Here is a 23,354-nt window from a genome sequence, read left to right as displayed (position 1 = left end):
ATCTTTTTTCCTTTCTATCCAACCCAAATCAATCCTATAAACATTTATTAAGTACCTACTATATGCCAGATACTGAGCTAAGTGCTGGGGATACAATTAATAAAGAGAAAATTCCTGCCCTTCAAGAGTTTGTGACTTGGGGGTGAGAGGAAAGAATACCAGGGGGTATATTGTTCCCTGGACTGTTCCCTGGAGTTGAAATCAGGCACAGGAACTGATACATAGTGGAGTGATCTGAGAGTTCAGTTTCTGCCCTCTATAAAGGAAGGTTTGGAAGGAGTTTGGTATTCTACCCTCCAATCTTGAAAAGCAGAGGAGAGAAGAGGCGAAGAGAAATGGTGTCACTCAAGGCTTGAGTTAGCAGCATGATGATGACTTTAGATGGGATGAACTTAATCTGGAAAGAGCACAGAAGGACAGAAGACAGACAGGCTAGGATTGGACATACAGGTCTGGGAACCATTAGCAAAGAAGTCAAAGCCAATGAGTTCAGTAATACAGAGTCCTGGAGGACCCTTACAATTAATGAGCACATTATGAATGAAGAACCAGCAAAGAAGGTAAGTAAAAGAAGCCAGACTGAGGTTATCATCACAAAGTTAACCACCAGATGATAACTTTTCCCCACTAAGCAACTAACAAAATTGGTTAGTAAAGTATATAGAAATAAATGCTAATTTTTACTTCTACAACAAATATAAAATATTCTCTTTGACATTCAAAGCCTTTCATAACCTGCTCCCTCCCTTTCTAGCCTTCTTACTTCTTACCTTCTCCCCTGACCCCCATCTTTAACCCACCATAAACTCAAAGATCCAGTGATACTGCTTCCTTTCAGTTCCATCTCCACACTACTGGAATTCCATTTTATTGATTCTCACGTCTAGAATGCTTTTTCTCTTCATCTTTCCTTCCTGGCTTCCTTCAATTTCCAGCTAAAATCCACCTTCTAAAATAGACCTCTCCTGAAACTCCTTATTCTATTGATTATCTATAAATTGGTTTACATGGGTTTTTTTTACACATAGGTATTTTTATGTTGTCTCTCCCATCAGATTGTAAGCTCCTTGAAACTAGGGACCGTCTTTAGCCTTTTTTTTTTTTTTTTTTTTTTTTTGAAACTTCAGTCGTTAACACAGTGCCTGGCACTGGAAAAATATTTGTTGACTCAGTGCATTGGTAGAATAAGTGAACATGCTAATAAAATTATAGATCCTTGAAGTTTCAAAATGTTTATTTTCTGACACTATTATATTTGATGAGATAAAATTTGGTGAATAAATTACTCTTTCTTTACCCCAACCCAAATTGGTCTGGAAACCAAAACAGGGAGCCAGAGTACAGAATCCACAAGATCATATTCCATCTTTCAACAGTACTATCTTAACCTGACATATGCAGATCCTACCTGAAGGGGTTATTCCCTTACCAACAGTGTATCCTAAGTACTCCTAGCCCCTCACTATCAAGCCCTAACTAAGTGCCATAAGGACTAGCAGTCTTTTCAGCTGCTCTGTTAAATTGTCCTATATGTAGTCTTCCACTAATAATGATTTTCTATTTTTGTTCCCAGTACTTAGCACAACACCAAATAAATGTTTTTCTGTGATAAAGAGTTTTCTCTAGAATTTGACAGGACCTCTCCTCTCTGCTCATTTTCCCAGGTCAAAAATGGAACACTAATGCCATTGATGCTACTGTCACACCTACTGTCCCACAATCCTGCATCATCTCATTTTAAACTGCAAATATTTAGCTATTTCTAATTCTGTATCATTGTGTTATTGAGTCACTGAAGTTGGAAGTTTGAGAGTGAATCTCAAAAAGCATCCACTCCAATCTGAATGAAAATTCCCTCTTCAATATCCCTGACAAGTGGACATGTATGCTCTCAGGAGTCTTTTCCTGAGATCCATTACTCCAATGATGGGAAAGTTCCCAAGGGCACCTATTGACCATTCTAATTGTCATGAACTTTTTCCCTAAAACAAAACAAATCTGTCCTTCTGAAACTTCAACTCCCCACTCTTAATTTTACCCTCTGAAGCCAACAGAACCAGCTGACTCCCTCTTTCAGAGATAGGCTTTCAAATAATAAGCAATGGTAGAGAATAATTATATATTATATTAATGTAATATAAGCATAATGTATAATACATAAGCATATAATAGATTAGAAAGTGTAATTTTAGAGTTAGGAGATCACCTGACCCAAGTGCATCATTTTATAGAGAGCTTAAGTCATTTGTTAGTAAGGAACAGATTTAAGATTATAATAATAATATAACAACAGCAATAACTCACATGTCTATGATGCTTTAAAGTTTACAAAGTTCATTCCTCACAAACCTGGAAAGCAAGTACTGCAAATATTACTGTCCTTAGTTTATAAATGAAAAGTTTGAGAAGCTCAGAAATTTATCCTTGATCATAAATTTAAGAGTCACAATCTCATGTCTCTCAGTCTAGAGCACTTTGCATAGCATGACACTGAGGATATGAACTTTTTTTAGAGGGTGGAGACATGTAAAAGGACTTGCATTTCTTCTCTGACCAATGCACAGATGGCTCCAAATATTTATTCAGCATGAATAATCAATGTAAGCAAATGCCAAACCTGATATCTTTGGAAATTAGCAATCCTTTGGAAAACTTCCAGCATTCGGTTTTCTAGAAAAATAAGTACCCTATAAGATAGACAGGATGTGAAGAATTCAGAGGAACATGTATCAACTGCTACAACATGAAGCAGGCAAAACTAAAAAGAATATGACCAATGACTAAAAAAATATAAATGAAAACAATTCAATAAGGCATAAAAATTCAGATTAATTGCCATGACCAATCTGAGCTCCAAAGAACCAATTACAAAACATTCATTCCTCTTCTCCATGAAACAGTTGTTTCCTGCAAGTATGAAGTGTTGCATATAATGTCAGATGCAGCTTTTAGAATGGTTTGTTTTAATTGTTTCTTTACTGTGTGAAGAAAGTGATATTGGGAAGATAGCTAACCTAAACAACAAAAAAGTATTAATAAAATTTAATGAAGAGAAGGAGGAAATTGTTCTGGATTTGGATTTAAAAGCCTGGGTTTAAATCCCATCTCTGTTATTAACTGTGTAATCTTAAACAAACTACTGAGCCTATATATCCTAGTACTTAACATAGAATGTGGCACATAGTTGATATTGATAAATGGTTATTAAACTAAATTGAGCATATTTAATTTCATTATTAACAAAATGGAGATAGTAATTTATGTACTATCAACTCCACAAAGATGCTGTGAGGATCAAATGAGATAACAAATATAAAAGATTTTGCAAATCATAAATTGTTATGTAAAAATTTATAATTAGAGCAACATTATATGAGGAAAATTATCATACTTAATGATAATATGCTCTAGAAAAACCTTTACCTCAAAACAATTCAAGAAACATTAGTAGTTTATGACAGGAGAAAACTCCATTGATGTCACTGGGCAGGAAATCAGGGCCTGGAAATGCACTCCATGAAGCACTAAGAGCTGTGGCAGAAGGGGCAACTACATGCCTAAGCACAGAACCTAGTGAGGAATGAGGAGTAGGATTTGTAGGAGGCCTGAAACGAATTACACTAAGCCTCCTCAAGATCCCAACAAGACATAGAATAAAATCCTGGCATGGAATCATTTAAAGAGAGACAAGAACTGGCCAAAGGCAGAACCCACAATGGACCAGCAGATTGACACAGAAGATAGACAGTGAGGTATAGGATAGGTAGGGCCCTAATGCAAGGTGCTTCATCTGAATTGTCAATGAGAATAGCAACCAGAACACATGGGGGAGCAGCACAAGGAAGTGGGGGGAGGACCAAACCTTCCAAAAATGTCTGAGAAAATTGACACAGGAGTACAAGATTTAAATCTAAAAACTGACACTAGAAGTATGACTAAATAGAAAAAAAAAACATGAAATAAAAATTTTGTAATGAATAAGAGAAGTTTAAGACATAAACCCAGAATAAGAGTTACAAGAACTATTAAAAATGGAAGGAAATGGTTTAGCCACAATGATTAAAAGAGTAACCCAAAGAAATGAAGCAAGAGATTAGAAGTGAAAAGAAAATGAAAGTTCAGACAGGAAATATTGAAAGGAGCATAAATAGCTTAGAACAGACAATAGAAAAACTTACCCAAGTAATGGACTCCTGGAAAAAACAGAATGAACCAAACAAATCAATGACTTCATGAGGCAAAATGAAATATTGGCACAAAAAAAGTAAAAGAAAAGGTAGAGTACCTATTCTCAAAAATAACAGACTCAGAAAACAGGTCAAATAAGAATAGATTAAGGATCACTAAACTGTCTAAAAGTTATAACTAAACAAAAACTCCTATATACCATATTTCAAAAAATCATCACAGAAATTGTCCAGATATCTTAGAATCAGAATGAAAAGTCAAAATGGAAAGAATTAGTCAATCACCTCCTAAAAGAAACCTCAAACTGAAAACACTTAGTAATGTAATATCAAATATCCAGAGTTTCCAAATCAAAGACAAAAAAAAAAAAAAAAAAATACTGCGAACAACCAAATAGAAGTATTCAAGTACCAAAGGACTACAGTTAGCATCACAAAAGACTTTAAAGAATCAGAGAATTTGAGAATTGCTAGGAATTTTAAATGGCCCTTTAAGGCAACCCTTACATGAAAAGAATCTCTACAGCATATTCAGCAAACAACATCTAGCCTGTGCTTGAAGCTCTCCAATGAAGATCACCTCTAAAGGTAGTCTATTCCACTTGAATTTTTCAGATGTTTGAAAGAACAACTATTGTAAGGGGAGGGGAAATCTTGGAATATAATATTCCAAAAAACACAAAGTAAAATTTGCAGCCAAGCACGCTTTACCAACAAAACTAAATATTGTTGTACAAGAGGAAAATACATCTGTTGTAAAATTAAAGAATTCCTGATAAAAAGACAAGAGTAGAATAGAAACCATAAAATACAAACATAGGAATCAAATGAAACCTAGAATGAAAAATACATTTGAGCAACTAGAAGGTCCTAAAATGATGATGAACTGCATATATTATAAGATGGAATAAAATCCCTTCAGAATGCAACTATTGTCAAGGGTCACAGAGGAAGTTAATAAGACAAAGAAGACCTAGATATGGTTTCATTTTGTTATGTTTATTTTAAGAGAAAAGAAGAGGGAAGGAAAGTGGGATATACTAGGTAAGAAGGGGGAAGGCAGATTAACAATTTACTCCCAAATATAAGGTATGCATGAAAAGAACATGAAAACATAGAGGAAATGGTAGAGAGAAATAGTAAAGGGAAGGTTACACATATACAAAGTTAGTGTTGAAAGATGTAGGTAGTAATAAATGTAATAATAAAAATAGAATTAGAAGAAGAGATAAATAGAAAAACTATATGATATTGGAAGAAACCATAGACAATGGAATAACACAGATACTTAATATATATACATCCATTCCACAGAATCTAAATGCTTAAAGGAAAAGTTAATTGAATTACAGTGAGAAATAATAAAGCTATATAGTTGAGGATCTCAATGTCCTTCCATTATGACCAACATAAATCAAACAAAAAAGTAAATAGGAAAGAAGCTAAAGAGGAATAAAATTTTAGAAAAACTATATATAATAAATCTCTGCTGATTATTAAATAGAAATATAAAATGATATATGTGTTTATTTCTCAAATGTGCATAGCACTTATACAAAAAGACCACATTCCAGGACATTTAAAAAAAACTCAGAAAAAAGGCAGAAAAAGTAGAAATATTAAATGCTTTACTGATCACAATGAAATAAAATTTTGATCAATAAAATCATTTGAAGACAGATTTACACTTAAATGGAAGCTAAATAATATAATGAATTAGCAAGTCAAAACAAAGCATAACAACAATAATATTTTTTAAAATTACAATAGCGAGAAAATAAACCAAAACATTTGGAATATAGTGAAAGCAACCTTAGGAGGAAATTAAATAAAATGGATAAGACATTTTATTAGCTAATATGCTAAAAAGCAAAGGAGGGAAACCAAACAGCCAATATTTTTTAAAATGAAAATGGAGAAGTCAAAATAAAACAAGAGGAAATTTAAGAATTGGTACAACTATTTTGTCTAATTATGAGCAAATATTACATGATGTGTGGCTACAAAAAAATTCACAGGACAAAAGATTATCTAACATAATATGTATATAGAACTTTGGTTTTAAAGCCACCATATAAATATAACTGGCTATTCTGGCAACAGTCCCAAATTGGAGTGGTGATCTTTAAATTCAGAAATAAAAATAAATAATTTTTTTTGTTTTCAGAAATTTATTGAAATCATTAAATGTAAAGTTACAAAATGCTAAAGTTAGAAAAAGAACTTTCAGGTCATATAGTCCAAATTCCTCATTTTACTAATGAGAATACCAAAGACCAAAAGAAGAGGTAATTTGCTCAAGATTATACAGTATTGACAGAGTTGGGGCTCAGACCCAGATCTTTTTATTATTCTCAGATACAGAGCTCTTTCTACCATACCGCCTTCACTGTGCCTAATGATAAACAAAGGCAAAATTAGTGTAATCTTATTACTATTGGATAAGACAAACGGCCATATGTGACCTGAATTCTGCCTTTTATCAAACATATACTCAATTTAAGCATATGCATTCTGGCTCTCAGAATAGGAGTGCCTGAACAAGGAAATACATTCTTTAAACTCACAGATTATGCTCAACAAAATTATTCTTCCCAACCTAGTAAGACAGTTCAGAGGAGTACCTAGGGAGACAGTAAGGGTTATGCTTTATCATTGTTTCTGCCAACATGCCCCCTTTGAGTACCCTTTTACAAGAAATCCAGGACAAGCCATCTAGTCTTTGCTATTCTACTAAAATAGAAGAGCTCATAAATGTCTCAAATCTAGACCCCCCCCCTTGCAAAAATGGACCTATGTTTAGCCTAGCTACCTAGACTTTGCCATGTTTCTTCACAAGAATAGAATAGCAAGTGCTTCAATCCTAGGTGAAAATATGGACCTGTCTATTAACTGAATACTAAGCATATGTTTGCACAGGGGAGATCTGCTAACCTCTTTTACAGCCTTTTCAGTGCCAGATTTTCAAACAAAAATATGAAGATTTTAAGAACTGTTATCTGATAATTCCAGAGAACTTGAAGCATACTGAATGCATCATTTTAACATAAGAGACTTCTGCAAATCTGTCCTTTTCTGTTATTGTTCTTTATAAACCCCTTTCTTTTTCCTTACTTGCAGGGTCACATTATTCATTGAGAAGACTGATCCAGTGGAAAGAACACTTGAGTAGGAAATCAGAAAACCTGAGTTCAAGTTTTTGTTCTGCTACTAGCTTTGTGATTTGTAATCACTTGACCTTTCTGGACCTCAATTTCTTTTTTTTTTTTCAAGTTTTTTACTGAAGCTTTTTATTTTCAAAACATATGCATAATTTCCAAGATTCATCCTTTCAAAACCTTGTGTTCCAAATTGTTTTTCTTCCTCCCTACCCCCCACCTCCTCCCTTAGACAGCAATTAATCCAATATATGTTAAACATGTACAATTCTTCCATATATATTTCCACAATTATGCTGCCCGTGAAAAATCAGATCAAAAAGGAAAAAATAAGAAAATAAAATGGAAGCAAACAATAACAAAAAGAGTGAAAAAACTATGTTGTAATCTATACTCAATCCCCACAGTCCTCTCTCTGGGTGCAGATGGCTCTCTTTATCACAAGATCATTGGAACTGGCCTCAATCACCTCATCATTGAAAAGAGCCATGTCTAGAATTGATCATCGTATAATCTTGCTATTGCTGGGTACAATGATCTCCTGGTTCTGCTCATTTCACTTAGCATCAGTTCATGTAAGTCCATTAAGGCCTCTCTGAAATCATCTTGATGATCGTTTTTTATAGAACAATAATATTCCATCACTTTAACATACCAAAACTTCTTCAGTCATTTTCCAGCTGAGAGGCATCCACTCAGTTTCTAGATTCTTGTCACTACAAACAGGGCTGCCACAAGCATTTTTGCACATGTAGGTCCCTTTCCATCCTTTAAGATCTCTTTGGGATATAAGCCCAGTAGAAAAACTTCTAGATTAAAAGGTAAGCACAACGAATGTTTGTGGCAGCCCTTTTTGTAGTGGCTAGAAACTGGAAACTGAATGGATGTCCATCAGTTGGAGAATGGCTGAATAAATTGTGGTATATGAAAATTATGGAATATTACTGTTCTGTAAGAAATGACCAACAGGATGATTTCAGAAAGGTGGAGAGACTTACACGAACTGATGCTGAGTGAAATGAGCAGGACCAGGAGATCATTATATACTTCAACAACAATACTAGATGATGACCAGTTCTGATGGATCAGGCCATCCTCAGCAACGAGATCAACCAAATCATTTCTAATGGAGCAGTAATGAACTGAACTAGCTATACCCAGAAAAAGAACTCTGGGAGATGACTAAAAACCATTACATTGAATTCCCAATCCCTATATTTATGCACACATGCATTTTTGATTTCCTTCACAAGCTAATTGTACAATAATTCAGAGTCTGATTCTTTTTGTACAGCAAAATAATGTTTTGGTCATGTATACTTATTGTGTATCTAAGTTATATTTTAATATATTTAACATCTACTGGTCATCCTGCCATCTAGGGGAGGGGGTGGGGGGGTAAGAGGTGAAAAATTGGAACAAGAGGTTTGGCAATTGTTAATGCTGTAAAGTTACCCATGTATAAATCCTGTAAATAAAAGGCTATTAAATAAAAAAAATAAAAAAATAAAAAAAAAAGGTAAGCACAGCTTGATAGCTCTTTGGGCATAGTTCCAAATTACTCTCCAGTATGGTTGAATCAGCACTCCACCAACAATACATTAGTGTCCCAGTTTTCCCATACCCCCTCCAACATTCATCACTATATTTTTCTGTCATTTTAGCCAATCTGAGACGTGTGCAGTGGTACCTTAGTGTTGTCTTAATTTGCATTTCTCTGATCAATAATGATTTGGAACACCTTTTCATATGACTAGAAATGGTTTTAATTTCTTCATCTGAAAATTGTCTATTCATATCCTTTAACCATTTATCAATTGGAGAATGGCTTGAATTCTTATAAATTTGAGTTAATTCTCTATATATTTTAGAAATGAGTAGGCCTCAGTTTCTTAATCATAAAATGATGGATTCCCAAGGTCTCATCCAGCTCTAATGTTTCATCCAATATCTGATATCTTATTCATTTTAACTTAAGGGACAGAATAACATTTGTTGAACTTCACTAACAGGTGAAAGACAGCCATTCTAGTCAGTTTATCCTATTTTCAAGTAGAAGCCATTGGCCAAAGTGCAACATTAAAAGGACATCATTATGCTTTTTTAAAGTTCTGCTATAAAAGGCTTGTGGAAGACTTGGGTGCAATTTTAATTTTATAGATATCGAGAAAGGTCATACCCTATGAAAAAATAATAAATTTAAATTTAAGTCTGATTTTGATACCTAAACTACTTGACAGTACTTCACTTAATTCACCTAAGTGCAATCAAAGTCAATCTGTTCTCAAATTGCACTCATTTTGTGCTATTAAATTGTCAGGCAATGGGGCTGTAAACAAAATATCATAATTGGTACATAATTCTCTAAAGTATTTGATTGCCACCATGTCTTGGTTCAATTCAATTCAATTTCTCAACAATCATCATATTACATTTTTTCAAACAATAGCTGATACAGAGACTGAAAATCATAGAGTATTAGAATTGGAATTGATTTAGACATTGCCACATTGGGGTTTGCCTTAAATGACAGGTGAGGAAACTGAAACTTAGAAAAAGAAAGTAATTTGCCTAAGGTCATATGGTAAATTAGTGGATACAGGATAAAATTCAAGTACTCTAAGCCTGAGTGCATGCAATGTTCTTTTCAATATATTATAACGTTTGCTCTACTCCCTAGAACTTGTTTCTTAACCATTAAATAAATTTCATAAAGGAAAAAAATTTGAAAGGGCGGATAGATCCATGATTTCCTACAAAAAAAAATTAACAGATGTCATAATCTTATCATTTCTACCTCCACAGTATTTCTTCCATTTGTCCTCTTCTCTATATACACTGTTGCTAGATAGTAGCTATCTACTCACCCTACCCTAGTATTTACCTTGCATTTATTTTGTATATGTCTTGTAGAGGGGCACCATGGAATGGAGTACAGGATATCTCAGAGATACTGTGGGTTTGTCTCAGTGTTGTCTCAGTGTCCAGACCACCACAATAAAACAGTCATGAGAATTTTTTGGCATCCCAGTGCATATAAAAGTTAATGTTTAACAAGGTTTTGCAAAAGTGAATGTTGAAAACTATCTTTGCATGTATTTTGAAAAATAAAAGGCTATTATTATTAAAAATAAAATAAAATGAAAAAATTAATGTTTACATTTTGCTGCAGTGTACTAAGTGTGTAATCATATTATATCTTTTTTAAAAAACCAGTGTAAGTCTACCTGCCATCTGGGGGAGGGAGTGGGAGGAAGGAGGGGAAAAATTTGAACAAAAGATTTTGCAATTGTCAATGCTGAAAAATTACCCATCCATATAGCTTGTAAATGAAAAGCTATAATAAAAAATACCAATGTACAAAACTTTCTTTAAAATATATCATAGATAAAACTGCTACTCATCATCTGAGCCCTTAGCTAGTCATAATCTTTTTGGTGATGGAGGGTATTAACTCAATGTTTATGGCTGCTGACCAATCAGGGTGGTAGTTGCTGAAAATTTTGGTGACAATTTCTTAAAATAAGACAACAATGAATTTTGATGCATCAGTGAACTCTCTTTCACTTGAATTCTTAGAGAGCAATGGAGACTTATTAATTGGCCTAATTTCAACACGGTTGTATTTCATGGGTTAGGGAAGCCAATGGAACAGTCAGAAGACATACATTTTGTAGTTAAGTTCACCATCTTATATGGATGTGGCTCATGATGTCCCAAAACAATTATAATAATAACATCAAAGATAACAGATCATCATAACAGATATAATCATAATAAAAGTTTTGAAATATTGTGAAAATTACCAAAATGTGTTAGAGACAAGATGTGAACATATGCTGTTGGAAAAATAGCACTGATAGACTTGCTCAACACAGGGTTGCTACAAATCTTCAATTTGTTTTTTAAAAAACTCAATATCTGCAAAGTGCAATAAAATAAAGTGCAATAAAATGATGTATGCCTTTATAAAATGTATCCTTGAAACCAGGAAGAATAGGATTCCTGCTCTACCATGGACATATTCTCATTGTATAACTTTGAGCAAACCTTTTAACTTCTCAATGTTCTTTCTAGGCATCTCTCTATGACTATAGGTTGTGTAAAAACTGACAACCTGAATTGGTAGGGAGAGTTTCCTCAACTGGGAGATCCTTATACCAAAAACAAACAATCCAAAAAAACCAAAGGTTCTCTTCCTCTCTATTTTGCATATATGTATTTAGATACATACTGTCTCCCCCAAAAGAATACAAGTTCCTAGGAATGTTTTCATTTTTACCTTTGTATTCCCAGTACAGCAGATGGCCCATCTATTGACTGGTGTATTGATTATTTATGATATTATTATTTTATTTTATGATATTGTTATTTATGCAAAAAGTGACAAGGGAGCCATTTTTAGTTTAGTTTAGTTGAAGCAAAAAAAAAAAAAATCTTCATGAAAACCTATATCACTGATCTACCAGTTTTCCTCTCTTTATGACCATCTGTTTCCACTTCAGTCCTCTGAGAATTCTGAATGCTAGAAAACTGAGTTTCCCAGGAATTTATCCCCTGAGTGTCTTTGATAGGCCTTTGCCACTGAGACCATGACTTGGTTAAGCAAAGATGATTCTGCTTACCCTATTTCCCCTACTCCGTGAAATGCAAAAACACCACACCTCACTCATTTTATTCACCCTCACTTTACAATGGAGTAAATGAATGAAAGGGTAGTTTAAGTGGCTCTGGAAATAGTGGTTCTGGAATCAGAAAGACTCATCTTCCTAAATTCAAATCTGGCTTCAGACACTTTCTAGCTTCATGACCCTGGGCAAGTCACTTATGTCCGTTTGCCTCAGTTTCTTCATCTGTAAAATAAGCTGAAGAAAGAAATAGTAAGCCACTTCAGTATCTTTGGCAAGAAAACCCCATGTGGGATCACAATGAGTTAGACACCTGTGAAAACAACTGAACAACTACAGGTGAATGAAAGCTGAGTATGACAAAACTGTTACTAGCAATGTTTGCCTCCACAGAAAGAATACAAAATAACACCTTAGGCAAGTATCACTAAATGCTCTCAAATCAGTCAGAAGAGGGAGACTGCTGGACCCTGGAAGTTTATGGCTGTGCAAGTCAGTTCCTGGGAAGAAGCAAGAAAAGGGAGAACCAGAGATTTTTTTTCTGGTGTATAGTCGCAGCCCATGAGTAGGGAGGAGAAGGAAGAGAAAGGAATAGAAGTAATGATAATTTTTTTTACCTTCCTAATTTAATGATTGATTATTGATATTTTCTCTGTAAAGAAGTTAAAGTGCTGCAAAGAATAAAACTGCACATTAAAGTTTTGAACCTTCTAAATTTCAGTGTCCTAGGGAAAGAGGCTATTCACCCAACCACAGTTAGAGCTCTGAAATGTGCGGCTGCAGAAAAGTTGCCTACCTATGTCCTACCATTTTTTCCCACCAAGTTCACCTTTGGTGACGTGTGTGTAAGTATATATATACATGCACATATACATAGATTGATAGATATATGGTTATATATTTATATTGTAAGTAGATTCTATATGTAGTGTCAATATTATATAGCATATAATAATAACATATATTAATATTCATATAAATATTTAAATAATTGATTGTTATGACTATATAATATATAGTGTACATATTATATGCTATAATTATCAATATTTATACAAATATGTTAATTTCTATGTATATTCATAAATATTGCTGGAGGAATATAAGCATCCCATTTATAATCTGTTTCTGAATATATAAAATGGAATTTCTATCTATTCCACTGAGTGACTGGTCAATAAACATTTATTCAGCATTCACCATGTGTGAGACACTATAAGAATTCAACTGTGTCTATTAATATTGTATGAACCTATAAGACATTGAGTGTTCATAAATGTATTTTAAAAGACACATTCTTATTTCCAGGATAGATTTGAAGATCAATTGTCAGGTCGCTGTTTATTAAGCTTCCAGAGGAGTTGGTGTAAAGAAAGCAATATCACTCCCTAGTAGTCAAGCAGTTCATGAGATATTTGTTGAAAAAATGAATGCTTTCCTTTTTACCTCCCTTCTGGAGGAAAGTGGAAATGCACTTTTACATGGTGGGAAAAACAAACAACAAAAAGCCAGCACTGCTGCACACACCAAACACAAATTTAGACCTGGAATGCAGACTAATTGTCTAGATTATGTCATCTTTCAGATTTCCCTTGGAGAACTACTAAAGAGCATTCTTGATGCAAAACTGGACATATGGCTTTAACTTGTTCTGTTCCCATACTAATCACTTAGGAGGAGATTAAACATCTGCATGCTAATTTCAGGAACTGTTTCCCATACTTATCAAACACAAATGTGTTTTTACCCTTTCCCTCTTGGACTGAAGAAGCATTTTCCAACCTCAGTAGTAGCACTTGCTGAGTACATATTTCCTTTCTACGCCCCACCCTATCTTTTCTTTCCTGAGTGGAATAGGAGAGGTAGTCAAAGTAAGAGTATAGTAATCACTGCTCCAACATTAATAAGATTGAGTCAAGACTTGGAAGGGTCCCTTTGGGCTCCATTATATAACGGGTTCTGAGCCGAGAGCCAACCCTGAGGGAAATGTTACAGCAGATTTTTTTTTTTTATCTCTGCTTGCTGCCAGGATACCTTTCCCACTAAGGACACGCTAGGCAGACAGCCACATCTGACTCCAAGTAAGTATACCACCCATTTACCAGAGAGACAAAGATCACCAGAAACAAAGGAGCCATAAGGGCTCGCTGGAAAAAAAAATTAAAATAATATATTTTAATACAGCCATCATTATATATGTTGCTGAATTTCATTCAACTAGCCTTCTATATCTTTTGAGTAATTCATCTATAAAATATGTATATTTTAAACCCCAAAACTTAAAAATACGTATAATAGTAGTGTCGATTTTCAGAATGAATACACTCCTGCCTCCTTCCCCCACCTGCTCCGCGATTCCCAAGAGCATTTTCAAGCTTAAAGACACACACTGACAAGAGCAAGGTTCCTTCTACTCGCGGAGTAGGGCACATGGAGAAAAGATTACTCCAAATCAGCATGCTGTCACCAATCACTAGGAAAGAGAGGAGTTGTGGAAGAGGGAGTGAAAAGTAAGAAACACCAACCTTGAGGATCCCAGTTCACCTGTTTTCTTGGAGTCTCGATTGGAAATTTCATTGCTCCGTTGCCCGAAAAGGGAGAGAAAATGAAATAAGGTCCCCAACTTCTCTGCCTCAGTGCTGCAGACCAACGAATTAATGTCAAATAATAGAAAAGCCTGGATTGATTTGCCTCAGCAACCTCAGGGAAAGCCCACCAAGAAAATATATATATACGATAAAAAGGGACTAGAGAAAAGACTTATTAATTTTAGTTGTATTTGTGTAAAGGGCAGCTGCACCCTGGAAGAAATCAAAAGTAAGATCTTGCTGGGGGATTGTTGGAGAGGAAGACCCCAGTAAGATAAGCCAGACTGATCCAAAATGTGATCTCGTCAGGTGCGAGGTTCTGCAGCCCAGATGGTCTAGTCCATGTGCTGAGAGGATAGTAAGAGAGAGAAGCCCACTGCAGTATTACTACACACATCGAAGGCGTGTGAGCACACACATACATGCGCACGTCAGCCTGGCACACTGACTAGCACAAATGCAGTCCGCGCTCGGAAGCCCCTTCCTTCTCCACCACTACACCCACGGCACATCTAAACTATACCCGCCCAGCATCCTCAGCACCAGCCATTAGACAGCCTTAGCGCAAAGAGCTGCACCAGCCCCCACTTTGGGGAGGTCGCAGGAGGCGGTGCAGCACTGGGGTGGTGAAAGGGGAAGGGGAGGAGAAGGGAGACCATCCCGGCTAAATGCAGCAGCAGCATCACCACCACCGGTGGCAGTAGCAATAGTAGTAGTGGCAGTGGCAGCAGCCCATTTAGCTGAGAGGCAAGGCACGTTAGCTTTGGAGGGAGTTCTCCAAACTAAGCGCTCCTCAGTTTTAACTAAGGGAGCTGTTTGATAACTTGTAAAGGGAGAGTCGTGGGGGAGACGAAGGGGAAAGCCCGTGTCATGTGTGCATTTAGAAGGGAGACAAGTTCGTAGCGGAGTGGAGGAGACTGGACGAGAGACACTGAGAATTAGAGAGATTGAGGGCTGCCTGGAAGTCCGGAAACTATATCTACTTACTGGCTTTGGTCTCTCGGCTGAGTGGAAGAGGAAGAAGGAAGAGGAGAAGGATGCGGTATTGTTAGGCGGAGTTTGCAGTCAGTCGGAGACACGCTTGGCTGGCTGGTGGAAGCAGCCGCAGCAGCAAGAGAAGACGCCCTTCCTTGGGATAACCTCTTTGCAAAGGATTCTATCCCAATCCCCCTAACTCTCTTCCACCTCAAGCCCCTCTTGCTCCTATTTCCTTACTCGGGTTGGTGGTTAGAGTTTCTCCACCTCTCTCTTTCGAAGGAGACCAGAAGAAATCCATAAGCCTTTTGTTTGCTGAGACTACTCCCATATCTGGCGGGCGTGATCTCTCTCTCTCTCTCCCTCTCTAACCGCTTAGGGAAGCCTCTCTCCCTAGACACAGCTCAAACTCCCTTCCCAAGCTACGTACCATATGGCTGGAATTGCTTTACCTTAAGGACAGGGAGGGGAGTTGAAGAGGGGGGAAAAAAAAACTCGGGCTGGAGAGCGGAGTTCTCAACAGCCTGGCTACCCCAGGTATCAACAGCTCCAGCTGGCTCCAACACAGTAGAGAAGGTTCCTGCCCCAGGAACTGATGGTTCTTATACATTTCCTCCTTGTAAGTCATCATCTTTTGCTTCCCTGAGCAGAACTCGACAGGACATTTGGCACCAGCTGTAACATTCTGTTCCACTGTCACAACGTAAAGCCAAGTATATGATGGCAAAGGTTGAGTGGGTGTCCTGTTGGGGGAAGACGCCAGGGCCTCGACTTCTGAAAAAGCCTCTCTTGAAAGTATATAAAATGATCTTATTGAACTGGATAATCTCTAAGGTCTTTTCTAACGGTAATATTCTATGAATTTGACAGATTATTCACTGGGGGAGCTGGGGGAGGAATTCTATTTAAAAGCAGTCTCTTGAATGAGAGGCAGCTTTGGGTAAGAGATAGAGAGCTGGCCTCAGAAAAAGGCTTTAAGTTCCACCTCAGACACATCCTGATTGTTTGACCCTACTGTAGTCACTTAACCTCACAGTGTTTTGGGCAATTCTTTAAGGCTCTTAAGTTTGCCTTGATAAAATTGTACTTATCAAGGAGATTACTCTATCAATGAAATCACAAGTCTAGTCACTATTCCTATTTTATCCATTACATGAAGAGGGAAATATTTAAAGATGGATTTGAGGTCCTGAGACTAATTTCTAAAAGTTTCTTATAGAATATTCAAACTGGAAGGAATTGTAGAGATCATTTAATCCCATCCCTCGCTTAAGGAGGTCCAGTGCTGCAAGTGGTCACATAACTAGCAAGTCATTGATCTGGCTTCAAAGCCAAGTCGTTTACTCCTAAGTAATCTGCTGCACAGGCTTTTGTTGGTTATTTTGTTTATTTTACAGAAAATCATTCTCTTCTTCATTCTTATATCTCTCTGATGGGACTCTAGAGACTGTTGGGAAGGTTTGTGTTAACCTTGGATTTTTTCTTTTTTATATATCCCAAGTGAGACACTCAGCTTTCTAACTCTGACCAGAAAAAATATTCCTTCAGAAGCTCACTCCAGTCTGTACTTTGTCATTTAACATCAGGTTGATTTCAAACTAGCTGTCCATGTTGGAATCAAAAGGTGTTTATGGCAAGAGTTCTTAATCTTTTATGTAAAATGGAAATCCTTTTGACAATCTAGGTGAACTGTTTGGACCATTTTTGAGAATATTATTAAATACATAAAATGAAAAGACAGAATTATAAAGGGAACTGATTATACTGAAGTACAATTATCAAAATATTAAGACAAATAAAGTCCCATAAACCATGTCAAGAACTCCTGATCTAGAGATATTATGATTGTTGGCCTGTCACCTCTTGATGGAATACTAGTGTTGGATTTGGATTTAGAATGCAAATCACAGAATTCAAATATGGGCTCTTCTCTGAGTGACCTTGTCAAGAGGAAATCTCTCTAGGCCTCATTTCCTTCATCTGTAGAAAGAAGTGTTTGGACTAGTATTTCCATCATCTTCTAGCTTGTGAATCTATGATTAAATGGAGTATTTCATTGGCAGTTAGGAAATAGATATAATAATGGCAATGGCATAATAGAAAGAAGATTAAACTCAGAGTAGGAAAACTTAGATTTGAGTTTTGATTCTAGCTCATTATTTACTATCTGTGTAACCTGGATGATTCATTTCACCCATGCACCTCAGTTTCTTCCTTTATAAAATACAGGTAGTAATGCTTACACAATCTACCTTACAGGAGTGTTGTGGCAAAAGCACTTTGTTTTCATGCTACTGAACCATCCTCTTAATTCAAGTACATTATCTATTCCCCTTTCCATATCATAAAGTACTTTATAAAACATGAGAGATTATGACATAAAAGAAAAAGCGCAATCTACTATTATAATGGTATGTATAGATCCTATGCTCACATTCAAAAGGGGCTGTTCCAGAGATCCTTTAGAAGAATATTAAATTCCTATTCCCCTCCATCTCCCCATCTTCCAGTGTCCCTATTGTCCCTGTGCAGAGTATGGAATCCAGCTAGTTATTTCACCTATATCAGGATACCAACCCAGAGGGAGAAGAAAGCAATGTTGGATAAATAGAAGGAAAGAATCTAAATGGAAAGAACTGATGGGAACTGGAATGCTGGCCATTAGTGTGATGGGTTACAGACAAATAAGTTGATGTAGACTATGGAGAGCCAATCAATGCATCATCCATATGTTGAGTTGAAAGAGCATTGGATAAACAATCAAAACATTTAGGTTCAAATGCTGGTTCTAATACTTCCTAGGAAGCAAGTCTCTTCCACTTTCTAAGCCTCAATTTCCTCATTTATAAAATGAAAGTGGTAACTATACTATATACCTCATGGAACTATGCAGAATGCCTTTTTGGACACTATGAAATTGCTAATAAGTTTTCATTTGATTTTCTTTCTCTTTGGGATAAAGAATATTGCCATTTAGATACTCTGGTCTCTTGGAAGCCCTAAACTATTTGTGTCCTGAACAAAGAAGAAGGAAGAAGAAGAAGAACAACAACAACAACAACAACAACGAGGAGGAGGAGGAAGAGGAGAAGGAAGAAGAGGAAGAGGAGGAGGAGGAGGAGGAGGATGAGAAGGAGAAGGAGAAATTGCCCAGGGCAAAAATAAGATCCAAAGATTTATCTACCAAATTAGAGCCTGAGCAGAGGTAATCATAAAGTTGGAAGTTCTTTGGAAATCATCTGGTATCATAGAATAAGGTTCAGACCCTCATATGAAACCCTTTCCAAGAATCTACTGCAATTTACAGTCATTATAACATACAGTCATAATTTAGGAGAGTCATTTGGGATAGATGAGAGGAAAATTGAAAAGAGAATAACAGATTGCTGAATAAGAGCTTCAAAGAAGCTCCTACTTTATTTGGCAACTGGACCTTCAAATGATCTTTCTGTTCTCTTCTTGGGCATCAACTCTGCTAAATCAATCATTGCCCCAATTCCTCCCGATCCCCCCCCCCCGCAACTCTATCTTTCTTTCAGCTAAGTTTGTAACAGACAACTTCATGCAATGAATTAAATAAATCTTAGCCCCTTACATCACGAACATAAAGTCCAAGTTTTGAAATATGTATATGTAATGAAATGTACAAATCCCCCGGGGAATTAGAACAATAACTTAAAAGACTCATCCTTTGTTGTTATTTGAACTCTCCCTCTCTCCTCCCTTGCCCCAGCTGCCTCCCTCCCTCTGTCCCACCTTCTATTCCCACTTCCCCACTCCCCTTTTGTTACTGGTAACTTAATTTCACTTACCCTAAGTAAGAAGAAAGTAGTGGTCTGTAGTGAGTAATAATATCCCAAAAAGATGCAATGCAGAATGATTTCTTCCCTAGCTGTTCTGCAAGTTCCATGGTCATTGCTGCTGGTGTGTTAAGTCTTGTGGAAAGAAGAAAAGAGGCTGCCTGGGCTTCATGCGGTAGGAAAACAAAGCGTGCTGGAGCCAAGAGTTCCCTCAGCCTTTCTGCAGCTGCAGTTCTCTTTCAAGCTCCCAGGATCTCAGAGTTTTGCATCCTCCTCAGCGAAGTCCCAATTTAAATAACACTGTTCCTCTCAGGAAGTTATTTCTAATCATCCAAGTCTTTTCCGCAGTTTAGTACCTTCTGTACCAAGAGTAAATCAATATTTGCGGCACCACTTTAATTGATGTGTTGTGTTGATCTAGGAGGGGGAAAATCCCTAAAATAACAGTAATCTTTACTGTCTGAGTTAGAAAGACAAGTTTTCTTGAAGTTGGTTTGCTTTCTTCCCCCCTATTTCAGCCCTAACACTGCAGCCCTGGGTTTGTGTATACAGAAAGAGGGGGTTGCTGTGCAGGGAAAACATGAACTGAATGATAATGAGCTGCTCAGTCAGATCAGAATTTAACATGATGGCAATGATGAGGCAGGAGTATTTCCTAAGAAAGCAATTCCCAAAGAGTGATGGAGAGGCTTTGGGGATTCCTGTCCAATGTTATTTCAGCAAACACAAAAGAAAGAAGGGAGGAAAGAAAGCTTGATTAGACTTTATATTTAACTTGTTAAAAATCAAAACAAAGTATGTCTGAGATAGTAAGATTTTTGATGCATCGTTTTGATTTATTCATATGCTGATGGAGTCTATGAAGGATTCTAATCCTTCAGCTTTCTCTAGGCTGACCCTGAGCTTTCTCTAGGCTGCTTCTGAAAAGCTATAGTAGATTTGCAATAGCATTTTCTGAAATCTTTATATATGTTTTTGCATATGTGCACACGAACAGAGTTAATAGTAAAACCAATAGAGGTTTATACTAGTGTTAACTTCAACCTATAGTGCTAGAAACATTTTTTTCTTCTCATGGAATTTCTACATTTTTCTTACCATTAATCACTTCTATGCTTTCTTCATTTTTTCAACTGGAATCTACAAACATGTTTACAAGTATAGATATGTATATGTAGATATATACACATATGTTTGTGTATATAGCATATGATATATATTAATATGTATGTATATGTACACACATATATATGAATATCCTAATTAGGGGTTTTGAAAAACTAGAGGCACATCTGCAAAGTACACATACCAAGAAATGGGCAGACAAATGGCCTGGTGTACCACTCACCAAATTATTCTAATAATATTATACAGTGCTTTAATATATTTTTTCACAACTCTGAGAGATAAATAAAACAAACATTATTATCCCCATTTCACTGATGAGGAAGTTGGGACTTTAAAAGGGAAAGGACTTTTCCAAGATCATACAAATAGTAATTGGCAAAATGAGGATTTGAAGTCAGGTTTGAAGATTCAAATACTAGCATATTATGTGTGCAGATACTTTGCATTTATTTCAGTGACTTAGTTCTCTAATGCTGATTCAATGAAAGCAATAAACAGATTTCATAGAAATTGAAATAAAAATATCTAGATGATTTATGTCTTATAACCAGGAACTACCTTTTACTTTGTAAGTTGTTTTTTATTCAGTCACTCAGAAAACATTAAATACCTAATGTTCAAGGCACTGTGCCATTTACTATACAGGAAGGGGGAAAAGTACACAGACAAAATCACTGCCCTGTGGGTAATTATAGTGGCTTCGTAAAAGAAGCCAGTCTTGCTCTAAAATATTTTGCTGAAGCAATATCTCAAGCCGACATAGAGGTCATTTTACAGAGCAACATTAAGCTGATGATAAGTAAAAAAAATAAATAAATAAATAAGTAAGCCAACCACATCTGGTCATTATAACGTAATGCCTCATATAAAATGTAGTTCACCCACTCTGATATCCCTAGCCACAGTTCAGTGAAAGCCTGTCACATTCATTCTTATTCAAGTCTTCTTTCATGGACACCTGGGAAAAGATTGCTATTGCAACTCATCCATCCTAAATATGGCCATGTTTCATTGTTTTGTGAGTAATTTCATAAATATTCACTACATTGGTATGTTTAGATTTTTGTAATTCAGTCATTTCAGTCATGTTTGAGTCTTTGTGATCCTATTTGGGGTTTTCTTGGCAAAGATACTGGAATGGCTCACCATTTCCTTCTCCAGCTCATTTTACAGATGAGGAAATTGAGGCAAACAGGTAAAGTGAGTTGTTCAAAGTCACACAATTAGTGCCTGAAGTCAGATTTGAACGTGGTGAGTCTTCCTGACGTCAGACCCTAACTTTATCTACTGTGCTTTGCTAAAAGGAAAACATAAAAATGTATCTAATTGTTAATTATCTATAAAGGGTAAGGCCTTGTTTTCTTATCATTATAGGAAAAGGTATTTGAACTGTAATTTGGTTTTAAAATTATAAACCACTCTAGGAAGTTTAACTGTTTTTTAGGGACTTATCTTGGGCAGGTTGTAACTTACAATGAATTTCTGACTGGCAAATGTCTAGAAAAGCACTTAGGCTGTCCTACTGCATAAGAGTTTTGGCAAGAATTTCAACTGGGCCACCAATGAAAACCTGTGAGAATATGACCAATAGGAGAGCTGCCTGGTTTGGAATTTGATCAGCTGCCATTCTGTAGTATTGACTGAAATAAATTTACTTCTTTTTTTATGTACTTAGCCAAAGTTATTTTACTAAAATGACTGAAAGAAACAAAATTTGAGAACTTTTACCAGGAAAACTTTGATTCATTGTGGGAATACTTTAATACTGATCTTTCTAAAAGCTCACCTTCTTTCAAGATTCAAAAACCTACCCTGATCCTACTAGTTATTAATATTATCCTATTGTGCTCATTTTTTATTTCCTCAATAATTTAAGCTCCTTGAAGGCAGGGTCTTTTTTAGTCTTTATATTCCTAGGGCCTAGGACAGTTATATATAATAGCATTTAATACATATTCTTGGAATTGAATTGAAATGAAATGAATTTGAGCTGTTATAAGACAACTAAACATGATGTGATGGAAAAACACTGGATTTGGAAACAGAACTTGGATTAAAATCTCTTTGCTACTTACTGTACATATGGTACTTGAGGGCCCCTTAAAATTATTTCTATCTAATATCATCCCGTGATTCAGCAGACAAATGTTTTGGGTTCTAGGATTTGGAACAGAATTACAAGGCTGTAATGTGAAGAATTAGAAAAAAGCATGTCAAGATGCTATCTAATTTAGGTTTATTCTATTGAGGAGGTTTATAACTGTCTAAAACATATGAAAGTGAAATATACCTCAAATTTTTTGGAAAAAAGAATTCCAAAGTCTCAGCAACCTATTTCAATATTCAGCAAAATTTATTCCAAAGATACTCTGTAACCCATTCTAAACTTCTCCCTATTGTATTTTCACTGTTAGATAGAAATGGAGAATAGTATACGTCTTACAATTATAATTCATATACTCATAGATTGCTTAATAATTTACCACTGCTCTTCTTTATATAAATTAATTTCTATTTCTTTATGCTACTCATGAAAACATATGCAAAGCATTTGCCTTGTTGCACACTTAAAAAAAAACTAATCCTTTGTTCATCTAGATAGGAAGTAGAGAGCAAAAAGAAATTTTATTACTTGGTTTTACTATTTGCTTCATGTAAATTATTCATTATGGGTATTTGAAAGGCAGGTTTGACTTCATAAGGCCAAAGCAAAATTATTAAATAATCTAGGTGTGTCTTCAAGAAAGCTACTTGCCCATCTCTACATTCTTTTTCCCTAACATGGGGTTCTTTCCACTTCCATATCTTCCTTTAAAGACTGTCAATTCTATTCCTTATAAAAAATTGCCCTTAGGAAAGAATCATATAAGAATTCCATAAGAATCATATA

The 23,354-nt window shown here is 35.9% G+C and overlaps 1 protein-coding gene across 2 annotated transcripts in view; it reads right to left on the bottom strand.

Annotated features, from left to right (window-relative positions):
• The window catches only part of KCNK10 (potassium two pore domain channel subfamily K member 10), a 161,657-nt gene extending 141,789 nt beyond the window's left edge, over positions 1-19,868 (bottom strand). The window contains exon 1 of one of the 2 annotated variants that reach the window (XM_031952406.1): positions 19,349-19,868. Coding sequence is in view for 1 of the 2 variants with exons in the window: in XM_012547410.3 (XP_012402864.1) it covers positions 14,499-14,550 (52 nt within the window). In the remaining variant the exon portion in view is untranslated. Of the gene's footprint in view, positions 1-14,498; positions 15,364-19,348 lie in introns of those variants that run through there. The other variant, XM_012547410.3, reaches the window with a different exon arrangement.
• Between the last annotated feature and the right edge of the window lie 3,486 nt (positions 19,869-23,354).

Source organism: Sarcophilus harrisii, chromosome 2, assembly GCF_902635505.1.
Source record: "Sarcophilus harrisii chromosome 2, mSarHar1.11, whole genome shotgun sequence".
NCBI classification, from domain to species: domain Eukaryota; kingdom Metazoa; phylum Chordata; class Mammalia; order Dasyuromorphia; family Dasyuridae; genus Sarcophilus; species Sarcophilus harrisii.
This window is presented reverse-complemented; position numbering and strand designations above follow the sequence as displayed.